We start from the raw sequence: 13,520 nt of genomic DNA, 5'->3' as shown, positions 1-13,520 counted from the left end.
GCACCGTCATTCAAAAATTCATTCAGGACTATTGTTCAACACAACCGTTCAGAACATTGTTCAAGACTGTCGTTCAGCACAGTGATTCAGAACATTGTTCGGAAGCCCATTCAGCGCACCCATTCAGAAAGTCATTCGAGACTTTGTTTAAAAAATCATTCGAGACTTCGTTCAGAAATATGTTTGAGACATCGTTCAGAAAATCATTCGGACTTCATTCAGAAAGTCGTTCGAGACTTCGTTCAGAAATTTGTTCAGACTTCGTTCAGAAAGTCGTTCGAAAACCCTTTCAGAAACTCATTCGGCTGGTCGTTTGCCTGACCATTCAACTGCCTGTTTTTCTGCAACTTTGTTTCCTTCATTCGGTGCTATAGTCAAGAGATACCTACACCTTCTCTACGTCCACCCTTGGCTCGTCCTCCTCTTGAGCTCGCACGTATGAACTTGAGAACTTGTTGTTTTGTCCATCCAAACATCCGCCTATATATATGCCCCGTCGTGGATAGTTCATGGGTCCGCCTGCCAAGGCAAACCTCCTAGTTCAACCAAACACGCCCCCAACTTACGTCGGCTCACCCATGTTGCCGCCCCGTCGGGTCTCCATGTGAAATATAAGTTTGCCTTCGCCAAGTTCGCACACTTAGACGAATTTTAGTTTTTCAGCCTCCGTTGGCTCGCCGTGCTCGTACAGCTTGCACCTTTAACTGACTTCCCTAGCTCATGAAACTTCACCAACTCGTCCCATCATCGCAACTTTTCGTCGCACCGCAAACTCGTCGCAAATAACTGAAAGTGCGCCCACCCAACTCGTCGCATGCCAATCGTCAACTCTTGGGCTTGATACCGTCCCTCACCCCCACTCCACATGTGTTCACACATGAGGCTCCTCTTACATATGTTGCAAGGACCTCACCCCCATCCGGGAGTTTTTTTATTTTATTTTACTTTTTTAAAATAATAAACATTTTATATAGACTTAGTCTAACTTATAAAAGAAATTGACATTTTCTAATGCATTTTTTTGACTTATTTTAACCAAAATCTAATAAGAATTTTAAAAACTCTTTAATCTAAAATTTGAATGTTCTAGGAATTTTTAGGTGTTGAATTTAGTTATCCATTAAAAAATATGTTTTAAAAATAAAATTTTACACTCTCACTTGAAATTGTATTACAAAAAAATCTATTTCTTCTATAAATTAGACTATATAAAATGAAATAAAATTTTCAAACTTCTTTATAACAATAACCTAAAATTAAAATTATTAATGTTTTTATATTTGATAATTAACCTAAAAAACGTTATTAATATCTTTTATATTCATAATAGTATTGTCTTTGGATTAATCACATTCTTGAGCTTTGGTCTTTTCGAATCAACTAATGTGATCCATCCTTGCTCGAAATTACCCATTATAAACTCGTGGTTATGAGCTAGTCGTTAGGAAAAGGTTGTTAAGAAATTTGTTTATGGAATATAAAATAATTAATTAATTAAAATTTGTATTGATATATTAAACAAATTAAATTGAGAAATTATTATAATATAATATAATGATACATTAAGGGGATAATATTTATTTATTAAATATTTTTATTCAAGATCATGGTTATAAACTAAATAAAAACTGGTCGACGTTTCCAACCTCCTAAAATGGTTCATCCTCACCACAAAGGTGAAAAATTCAAAGATCCTAATAAATAAATAACAAGAATGCATCATGGATCAGAATTATCCGTTACAAACTAGCCGTTCCGAAATTAGTTATTTAATTAATTAAATTAATATATTTTTATTTTTAAAATCCTTTATAATTAATGGTTAATTTTATAACCATTAGTCATTTGAGTGGATTTTAAAAATAAAAATATATTAATTTTATTAGTTAAATAACTAATTTCAGAAGGACTAGTTTCTAACCTCTAATTCTTGTCCAAACTTCGACCAAATAATAATGATGTGATTAATCTAGTTTCTAACCGCTAATTTTGGTCCAAACTTCGACCAAATAATAATGATGTGATTAATCTAGTTTCTAACAGCTAATTCTGGTCCAAACTTCGACCAAATAATAATGATGTGATTAATCTAGTTTCTAACCGCTAATTCTGATCCAAACTTCGACCAAATAACAGTAATGTGATTCAACAGAAACACATGCTTACTACATTATGGATGACAAAAGCCTAAAATCTAAATAGAAAAAGTATTAATATTTTATTAATTAAATTTTTAATTAATTTTATTTACAAAAAAGATAAAATAATAATAAAGTTAAACAAACAAAAAAACTAAAAAAATAAAAATGGAAACAATAAAAAAAACAGAAATCCAACTTCTACTCAATTTCCAACCATCATTATTTTTTATATTATTAAATATTATAAAAATGTTAATATATATAAAAGGTAATATTTGAAAAATGATTAAATTTCACCTATCTCATTTCCCCACATTTATAGTAATTTAATCTAAAAATATAATATATATAAATATGTAGACAAGTGATTAAATTTGATACTATCTTAATATAATTAAATTAAATTAAATTAAATTAATGTTTTTCCCTTCTGAAATTATTTTAAATAATTTAATACCGTCCGATCTTTAACCAAATTATTCATTCACTACACATTAAATATTATTTTATATGAAATATCAAAGAATGGTTAGAAAACTCATTAATATTAACTGATTCATTGATTACCAAACATTACTTTATAATTACCAACCTTACTTTATAGTACCCAACAGAACGGAGTAACAGGCAACGGCACCAAATTATTCATTCACTACCCATTAAATATTATTTTATATGAAATAAGAAAGAATAGTTAAAAAGAACTCATTAATATTAACTGATTCATTAATTACCAAACATTACTTTATACTAACCAATAGAACGGAGTAAGCAAACTTATTATCACCCGGCCGTCTGAACCCTAACTCATCAGTCGCAAGATCGTCATCTATATTGAGATAGTGTCACAGTATATACATATATATTCTGCCAGAGTTATTTACATAAGCGCAGCGAAGGACTGGTGGACTGTGATGGGTTCTTGGTTTAGCGGACAGTTGAGAGGCTAAAACCAACCTCCTGCAAGGTGCCCGCCTATACTTCCAGTGAAAGCAGAACTTTGCGCCGTCGGACCCAGGTTTCGTGCAAGAAGCCCCGTTCTTTCGTGGAAGTGGTAAGAGATTATAGGCCATCATAATTTGCTGACTAGCTGCCAATACCATCTTCTATATTGAGCTAGTTCTATACAATAGTTGTAATCTCTCCAACTTATTTGAAAACTGAGCTATGACAACATATAATGTGTTTGGGTTAGTTTTATTTCTTCTTCTTATCCTCCCGCCACAGGGAGACAGCTTGAGAATGAAAATGAAGATGATCCATCGCCATTCCATGCATAGTCCTTTCTACAGAACCTTCTCAAGCAGACTCCAGACCCTACAAACACTCATAAGCCTCGATTCCCTCAGAATAAGTTCCCATCATGGGTATTCCGTTTCCGATATATTGGCTCCTGTTTCACCTCCGACGGCCTCGAACCTTGGACCTAATACTGCTTTTGAAATGCCAGTAGCCTCTCGTGCAACTCTGGGAGCCGCTCTTTATTTCGTAGAACTCTATGTTGGAACTCCTCCTCAAAGAGTCTTGCCTATAGCAGACACGGGCAGCGATCTTGTCTGGGTGAGCTGCAATTCCTGCCAGAATTGCGGTTCTTTCAATCCGGAGGTATCCTCGTCTTTATCATATGTACCTTGTTACTCCAGAGAATGCCGTGCCCTCTCTCCTACAATATCCTGCACTACGAGGCCTAAAATGGCCTGCAAGTATACACAAATGTACCTGGACGGCACTTTCACCACGGGCCCTTATATCCATGAAAGAATTACATTGAACTCCACATCTGAGAAGCCATTGATGGTTGAGAATGTGTTGATGGGATGCGGATTGGAGAGCCAAGGGGACACAGACATTGGCTCAGGAGGCGTGCTGGGTTTAGGTCAAGGACCCAATTCATTTGCAATACAGACAGCCAGTTTATATGGGGGCAAATTCTCTTACTGCTTAAGAGACTATCTAGAGCCCACCACAGTGACAAGCTTTCTGGTATTCGGGGACGTGATCAAAGAATCAGACCCCTCATTACTGAGAAAACCAATTCAATATACTCCGATTCTGCAAGGAGCATCATCATCCTATTACGTGGGTATAGAAGAAATAGCCATAAATGGAGAGAAACTTCCCATATCCTCCCGTGCTTGGGAGATGGATGAATTTGGCAATGGAGGGACAATAATAGACTCTGGCACTTCGCTCACCTATTTGGCAGAGGAGGCGTATGAAGTAATACTGGAGGCCCTGAAAGTAGTAATCACATATCCGAGGGCTAAACCATTTCCATGGCAGCAATTTGATTTCTGCTTCAATACTTCTGGTGTGAGGGAGTTGGAATTTCCTGAATTCTCAATTGTTTTGGAAGGAGGAAAAACATTTAGTCCGCCACCAGAGAATTATATCCTGCAGATCGATGACGACGTGAGATGCCTGGGACTCAGACCCATTCAAGCGCCGGCGCCAAGTATTATTGGGAATCTACTGCAGCAAAATTTCTTCGTTCACTACAATGTGCAGCAATCTCTCCTTGGGTTTGCTCCTGCTGATTGTTCAGTTCATATATGAATTATTTTCGGTTAGAAAATTTCCTCACAGTTAGACTGAATTATTTTATGTGTACCCATTGCTTTTCAGTTTTTGAATTAAATACATCGGAACGATGTTGGGAGCTGTTTCAATGTGGTAATTTTTTGAAAGTAAAAAAGCCAGGATACGGATTACTGGTCACACTTTTTATTTAATGAAGTGAAAGCTCGACATATAGGGTTACATGAAATTAAAGTCATAAAATAATGGACAGCGTGCTTATTACTGTTCATGCTTATTACTCTTGGAGAGCCTGTTTATTATTGTTCGTGCATAGTATTCCTTTTTATGACCCTATTATTCCATTTTTATGTATATAGTTTTTTTTGGTTAGAAGTTATGTAATAGTGATTTGATTATGTATATAGGTTTTTTTTGGTAGGAGTTATATTTTTATAGTTTGGTTTTGGGTTAAAAGTTATGTGATGGTGACTTGATTACCTTGTTATAATTGATTAGTTTCATTAGTGTTAAATAATCTTGGGTTTATTTCCTATTTCATTTCTCAACATTTTCACTAAGTATATATTTACAGAAAAAATTAGAAGTAACCAATGTTTTCCTGACCAATTGGAAAAATTAGAAGTAATCCATGTTTTTTTTGTCATGATAATGATCTATTTCCAATTCATTTTTGGATGTTATGGAAAATTAATGCATATAGTTATTTGGACAACTTGCTTGTTATTGTTCATATCTATTATTCTTTTTCATGTATATACTATTTTAGTTAGAAGTTATGTGATAGTGATAATACTTTATGTTTAATAAAGTTTTATTTATTTCATTTTCTAGTAACTAGCATTTGCACCACATGTTGTAAAGGAAAAGCCGTAAGACAATGGCATAAGAAACAATTGTATAGAAGAAAGAAGTCAAAATTTTATGCAATTTTGTTTGTTTATTGGTGTTTTTTTAATCATATGTTATGTTTCAGGGTTAAAGTGAAGGATTTATGAAAATGTTCTTCATTAAGGCCCATCATTCTCTTTCCATAGTGACTCAATGTCTTCAAATGCATTTCATAAATTTGGTTTAATAAATGTTGGTGGAAAACAAATATATTTCACTTTGTAGAAAGGAGTGTATATTGGTTGGGGTAAAATTGTATTGATTTTACCATGTGATGATGGCATATAAATCTTGAATCTTTCTTCCCACTTATGAAATTCCCCATTCTAATTGTTGTTTGACCATGATGATATTGGCATCATAATCTTTTTCGTGAGAATATCATTTAAGAAGTCAATGATAAGTGGCACAATTAGTTCCTCACAATTGTGAAATTCCCCATTCTAATTTTTATTTGACCATGATGATATTGGCATCATAATCCTTGTTCATGAAAATATCATTTAAGAAGTCAATGATAAGTGGCACAATTGGTTCCTCACAATTGTGAAAGTAAAGGACAAATTCATTCACATTTTGTTTGAAAACTTTATACTAAGAGTCTTGATTCATGAAATTTTGTTTCCTCTCCTTTGGTTGTTTTAATTTGTGTCATCTCAAAAAAATGTTTCTCCAATAACCTATGTTATTGCTATATATTCCCATTAAGTTTTCTTGATTGACATTAAGCACAACTAAGTTTGTAGTTTCAATTGCAAATTTCATGCCTCCATTCCATTTTTGTTATAGAAGGCAAAGATCCCTAAAAACTATAGATGAATCCTCATCATGAAACCTAGGAGGTAGCTCATTAATCATCTATTCATCCAAGATGTCATCTCCATGTTGTTGGTAGCTTCACTAGTGATGCCTAAGCCTCATGTTAATACATTAATACTTTACATGGGAAACGTGTGGGTACTTTTGTTTAAGGTCAATGTATATTGGCCTTGAATGATACTATATTGAGCCTACATCATGATTAAAAATTTACTATGCTAGAAATCACTAGAGAACATTTAGAACCAATCTACCTCCTATTTGTATGTATACATAAATCCTTATATGTTTGTTCCGCTCAGGCTAATTTAGAACTGGGTGAGGAAATGCACAGAGGCAAACATGAGATCATGGCTAGGGTATTTTTAGGGGCAAAACAATATCCACTATATAAACTCTTTCTTCCTGGAATCTAGGAAGAAAGTTTGGTAGATACTTAGGGAGGACCAACTAAAATTAGAGTTGGTTAAATGGAGGTTGTATCAAGCTTCATGACGAGCATCACCCAACCATACTTGTAGCTTCTTCCAGACAGATTTAATGCTCACTTATTTTTTTCTAGAGATGTAGTCAATTTCATCTTTTTAATATTAGCATTGGCAATTTCCTCCAAACTTAAATTTCGCGACTCTGCAATGAAAGCCTGCAACTATTCAATTTTAAAGCTCCCACAAACTGTAAACCAAATGATGAAATAAAAATAAAATAAATAATGATTGACCTCTTTTTTGTAGGTATTGTAGATGATTTTAAGCAAGAAAGTTTTTCCCACACCCCCTCTACCAGATACACCGATTACATGAGGTTCACGATGAGCATTGCCCAACCATCCTCATCATCATAGGTTGTAGTGAGTGGACTATTTCTTTTATCATTTGTATTTAATTTCACTTCATGTGAGCCTATTCTTTACTTCTAAATAGGATTTAGTTAGGCTACATTTCATATTGCACACCTGCATTGCATTATTAGTTGCATTTCATTTCTGATTCATCAATCCTAGGTTATGCTAGTTGGTCCATAATGAATGAGATTTCCATTTCAATAGTTGGGCCTTTTGCTCAATAATCCTATGAAGCTGACAATGAACATTTTCCCATGTCAACAAGACCATAGAAGAAAATCAAATCCCTGAGATATGAATCTTTTGAGATAATGGATAAGGTAACCAATATCACTTACAGAGTACATGCCCCATGTTATATGTGCATTTACTTAGTAATGAATGTATATAAGATAATATAAGTTTATTAATGTCTACCAAATGACCAAACTACGCAATGAGATTATTTAGTACATGCGTGGTAATATGAAATGGGAGTGTTGTCTCATTGTCAAGGGTGAAACTCTATCTCAGTACAACAATGAGAAATTCAGTGAGACTATAGTGATCAACATTTGGTATAATCACAAGAAGGGTCTCTCTCTGTTAAGGAGGTAGATGATTAGGAGAAGGTGCAAATACTTTATGTCCACAGCGAGAAGCTTTCTATTGCTTTTGGTTATCAACAGATGCCTAGATCAGTGATCTAGATTACCAAGAACGTTCACGTTTGTGGGCGCTGCCACAATGCCACAAAGCTCATTCCGATGATCACCAAGAAGGGAATTATTGTGAGAGATGCAAATTGTTTCCATTGTTTCTCGAATGGACTATGTTCTTCCACTAATTATTGTAACGTTAATTGAAAATCATCTCATACAAAATTGCGTGACTGCAAGCATAAACAATTACTTGCCTTTTGTGACAAGCATGTGTTTGACAGAGAAAAATCGACAAAGGAAACAGAAGAGGGGATTAGTAAAAGATTTGATGTGTATCAGTTTCTGTTCAGTGTATCTAGGCTACATACATAGCAAAAACAGACCTCGATAGTTAGTGACATTTTCATAAGACAGATCGAATTTATACCTGACTCATTTCTTCAAATCAGCCATAATTTTATAAAAAATGTCAAATAGGGGTTACATTGAGTATAGTATTGCCAACAATTTGCTTAATGCAGTGTTTTTGGGTGGTATGCCAATGGCGACACATCATGTGATCATATGACACTGACATAGATGATATTTCAAGCATAGTTATTTAAGGTTGTGTATATAAGATTTCAAGAGAAGCTATGCATGACATATTCTAAATGCCCTAACATAATTCACCCAAAAGATACAAAATTTATCTGAGAGGTTGATTTATGTTGGACAATGTGATTGTTATATGACAAGGCATGCATTGGGCTTAAGATTGTAAAATATCTCATAACCTTTTCCAATATACTAAAAATCAAGGCCAAGGAACACTAACATAGGGAATGATAAACATGCATAGAAGCTAGGACATTCATGTAAATTTGATGTCTAACTACCAAGAACATATGCTTCATAATCTATTTCGTCACATTTTGTTCATTTCGTTGATTCAGAACTTGCCACAACTCTTTTTTCGAGGCCTACAAAGAAATGGATACCTAGAAATTTAAAGATATACCTAAATTGAATCTACAACCAACATACATTAATTAATTTAGAAGCTCATTAGTATTGTTTAAATAACATAGTTTGGTCCATGGAATCTTCAAACCCTAAGGATATATGAAAGATATCTAGGAATTTCATCACATTTTTTAAACACTCAGTCTCCTTTTTCTTGTGAGGAAGGGGGATCATCTGCAAAGTGAGCACGCTTAGGTCTTTGACATTTGGACCAAGAAATAGATATGTGTTCACCTTACCTAGTGTAATTTCCAATATAACAGTTATCCAAGAGCCTTTCTCGAGAAAGGTTGTGACCCAGAAAATTGGAACAAAACAACCCAATTTTGAATAAAATAATTCATTATTATTTTTTCAAAATGACCATAATGAGAATTGTTGATTTTTAAAATGATAAATTGTTAAAAACCAACAAGAATCACAATTGACATGCAAAGCTTATATGACTTCTAATACATGCTTGAAATCCTTATGCCACCTAAAAAACCTTTTAATAGTATTAGTAGCTTTTGAATCAAATTTCTTAAATAAACAATTATAGGCATAATGTATAGAAGGGTAATAAATTTCTCTCTAAATTAGTAGGGGAGGAGATGTTACTGATTAGCTAATAATAAACATGTGTAATGATCCTTAATAGGAATACAAGTGGTAAAAAGAAAATAATACATGCAGCAAATTACAAAAATGAAATATTAAGCAAACACCCATATAAAAGCTGCAAATGGAGAACTTTTGAGCCATTTTATTATATTTCTGCAAATCAAATACAATAGATGATGGAATGGTGCACCTGGGCTTGTCTCAAGGACAAGATGAACCAAATTCAGGTGGTAGAATAGCTGGAAATATTATTGTTCAGTTGTTGCTCTATTATCCTCTACATTGTCCTAGTAAATTGTTGATATGGTGACTTTGGACTGCTGCAAAGTGCCCAAAATGTACCCATAAAATTCTTTCCTTGTAGCCTTAAACTCCTTGGAAAAAACCCAGAAAAACCGAGAAGGGAATTTCTCTGATTTTGAATTTGGATTTTCCACCACTTGGGAGATGCTCTACCACTACATCTGCTGACTTGCGGCCTCTTGGAAAGTGCCCAAAAAACACCCAAAAAAATCTTTTCCTTCAACCATAGACTCCTTGGACAAAACCCAGAAAAACCCAGAAGCGACTTTCTCTGATCTTGAATTTGGATTTTCGGCTTCTTGGGAGCTCCTCTCAAGCTACATCTGCTAACTTTCGGCTTGCTAGAAAGTGCCAAAAAAATTCTTCCCTTTTAGCCATAGACTCCTTGGTTAAAACCCAGAAAACCTAGAAGGGAATTTATCTGCTTTTGAATTTGGATTTTCGACCTCTTGGGTGACTAAATCAACCTTTGCATATTTCTGGTTGCCCAAAAAACACACAGTCCCTTGCTCTACGTGACTAGATGAGCTTGAATCACTACTAGAAACTCCTGCGATCTCTATGGAACAGCCTCCCTAGGGCGGGCTTAGATGGTCTCCCAAAGTAGAGGTTGAGTCTTCCTTGCAGAAGACTCGTGGCCAAATAGCTTGTAGACTCGCTAAGCAGCAAAGCATACAAGAGTGAGTTTGTTTGTCAAATATTCAAAATGAAAAAAAATGAGAGTTTATCTCTCTTTATAACTCCTTGAGCCCCCTTAGCCTCATGTGGGCCCCTCCATCCACGCACTCGATTTTCCCTCCAAGCATATTGAATGGCTAATTCAAACACCTATGTGGGTGGCCCCCACATTCCACTAGTAGCTAAATAAAGTCGATTTGGCCCCTAAGTCCCTAAATCGAAAGTGTGGGGCCCTCTTCCTTAGTAAAAAATGTGCAAAATTCTATAGCAGCACCTTGTTACTAATGTGTTTGAGAAGGGACATGACATTCCTCCCAGGTGGCATACTCATCTAGCAAGTTCTTCCAATGCACCAAACATCACTTGTCCTCAAGCAATGCCTAAATAAACACCCTCTCTGACTGTGGACCCCCACTATCATTACAAACTTCACCAGGGTCCCAAATGTGCCATTGGATCATCCCTGATCATTGTATTATCCTATAGTGAAGGAGTCCCTCGATACGAAGCCCCCCTTGCTCCACTTACTATCCTTCTAGATATGGGGATTAGAACCCTTGTGTCTATCACCAATAATTAAAGCATCCTGATGATATAAAACTCTGCCCAAATCCTCATGAAACTTCTCTATCGAATAGTCCACCCATGCACTCTGATTATGGGATCTTGAAGACACAACTCAATCCCTATGTGAATGAAGTCTCTCTTGCATGTGCTCCTCATGAAATCCTCTTCTTGGTCATCCTGCCATGTTGATGAAGTCTCCCATGCACTTAACGAATCACTGAAACCCGATGGAGAATCTTGATGACCCTCCCTTATAGAAACCAGCTCACCCTATGGGTATCTGAACTACTAACTACTATGATGCTAGGGTCCCATTCCCAACGCAACAAGAAACTGTCCTGCTGACCCTGGTGTTAGCGCTTGAAATTTCACCTCAGGCTGAGAAAGGTAAACTCCAAGGCAACATCAAACCACTTAGCCTCGTAGCTAGCCCTACAGGGCAGGAGAGGGATCTCTCTGGTCTATCTCGATAGGGATCTTCAACGGGCGAGATAACCAATGAGGAAACACTGATTTTAGGCTAGTAAACTGATAAAAGAGTTTGTTTTGGGATTTTTGGATTTTGGTGGAAAATTGGGGAAAGGCAATTATGGGTGCGGGGATTGGACACAGTTTTTGCAGGGGGTTCTTTGGGGCAAGGTAGGAGACTGTATTGATGCATTTAAATTAATTGAATGGGTAGGAATGACCGGTGAGGAGCTAAGGAGAGCAAGCAATCACCTTGAGTTCTCCTTAAACAGATGAAAACATTGATATTAAGCAAATTTAAAAGTAGAGCATGGAAATCATGAATTCTACTTTAACACTTCATTTGCCTAATTTCAGAAGAAAAAGAAAGAGGATGATTTCACATAACACACTTACAAGTACAAAGAGAAACACACCATCAATACATGTAACCATAGGAATCTTAAAAAGGACTGAAAAACCCTGGTCTTTCTTCCTTTGCCAAAATTGCAGAGATACAATGAATAATACAATAAAGCTTTCTCCCTCAAGAGTCCAACCATGAAAATGACCAAGAAAGTACATAATATAGGAAATCTAACATATTTCCTTGCCTCTAGGGGTCGAGCTCATCCTTCTAGGAGTTGTTCAAACCAATTCTAAACTGAGCACTAAAATCTAGGCAGTCAAAACAACTTGCCTCTATAAGCAAGGAAACCAATTCATTCATTAAATGTTTGCTATTTCATGCATGAATCTTCTAGAATAGGTAAATAAGTGTCATATCAACATGAAAATACATTAATTACATCAAGAGGGTGAAAAATCCCATCCCAAGTCAAAACTAGCCAAAGCTGGGCGAATTCCTGAGCTGTAGGTGAAAAATTAAGAAAATTGCCTAATAGGTCGCGCCCTAATCCTGATAGGTCGCGCTTCTTTGGAGCTCCGTTTGAGGCACTTCCAGGTGTCCAAATGAGGCAAAAGTGGGCTTCTTGGAAAGGTATAGATGTCTACTTTCCAACCCAACTGGAATTTCTGAATTTGGTGGCCATTTTCCCCTCCAAAATTGCAATATCCCAAGACTACTCCCTGTTTGTCAAAAAGGTGGCAGAAAGTCAAGTTTTGCATGGTTTTTGACCTTCTCGAGGCTCAAAAATTGATGAAATCTATTGGTAATTGCTGAGAAGGTGTATCTTTACATGAAAAATCTAGAAATGCTGAGTTTTCTCAAAATGAAGTTGCCCGTCGAATAGGTCGCGCGCGACCTATCAGGGAGAAAAACCTGTTTTTTGCCCAAAAATTCATAAGCGACCAAAAATGCTCAATTTTTTTTTAAATTTGTGCTGTAGTGAGGTCATTTAATATCATGCTCCTTCAAGGAAGCCTCAACCAAGATGTGGAGGGGATCGGGCCTTTTTCGTCATTTTAGTGCCTTGGCCAACCGCCCTTGAATCACTTTCATTTTTGCCTTGCATACTTGCATTCGGGCCCAATAGTGGTTTTTAATGTTTCGGAGCAGGTCCTTATCTTTTTTGGCCTTAGGCAGCAGCCTCTCCAAATGAGCATTGACCCAGAGAAGCATAGCCTCTCGAGAGATAAAATCCTCCCATGGGATACCCTGGTGTTTTGACTATTTAAATGCTGCTCCAAGGGGACAAAAACACAAGGGAGATGTTTAGGGAGGGAGACTTTTGAAGGGATTTAGGGAAAATACATATGAAAGGGGAATTTAGGGAAGCAATTATGAAACATATACCATCACATAATCATATTTTGTAGAGGTTTCATAGGAGGTAGGGTTTAGGGACTTTGATATTTTTGGTAAGGAGATTAGGTGAAAATGACAAGGGAGATGGTTGGGATGTGTGGAAAAAATGGAAGTGAAAGGGATAACCTTGAGAGCAGCAAAACAAAACCCTAGCTTTACTTGCACTTTGACATTTTTAAACAAAATACACATGAACTTCTCCTTTCAAATTGATGGTATTAAAACACATTTTCATGCTCATGCAAGCTTTAGCAAGCAATAAACCTTGATGATTA

The 13,520-nt window shown here is 35.9% G+C and overlaps 1 protein-coding gene across 1 annotated transcript; it reads left to right on the top strand.

The window, feature by feature from the left end:
* Positions 1-3,308: 3,308 nt before the first annotated feature.
* Positions 3,309-4,697, top strand: LOC149194099 (aspartyl protease family protein 2-like). Its single transcript, XM_089407542.1, has one exon. The coding sequence runs from the start codon at positions 3,309-3,311 to the stop codon at positions 4,695-4,697; it is 1,389 nt and encodes a 462-aa protein (XP_089263668.1).
* Positions 4,698-13,520: the final 8,823 nt, after the last annotated feature.

Source organism: Pinus tabuliformis, chromosome 2_2 (assembly GCF_031772625.1).
Source record: "Pinus tabuliformis cultivar Carrire ecotype Pingquan chromosome 2_2, CPIR1, whole genome shotgun sequence".
Taxonomy (NCBI): domain Eukaryota; kingdom Viridiplantae; phylum Streptophyta; class Pinopsida; order Pinales; family Pinaceae; genus Pinus; species Pinus tabuliformis.
This window is presented reverse-complemented; position numbering and strand designations above follow the sequence as displayed.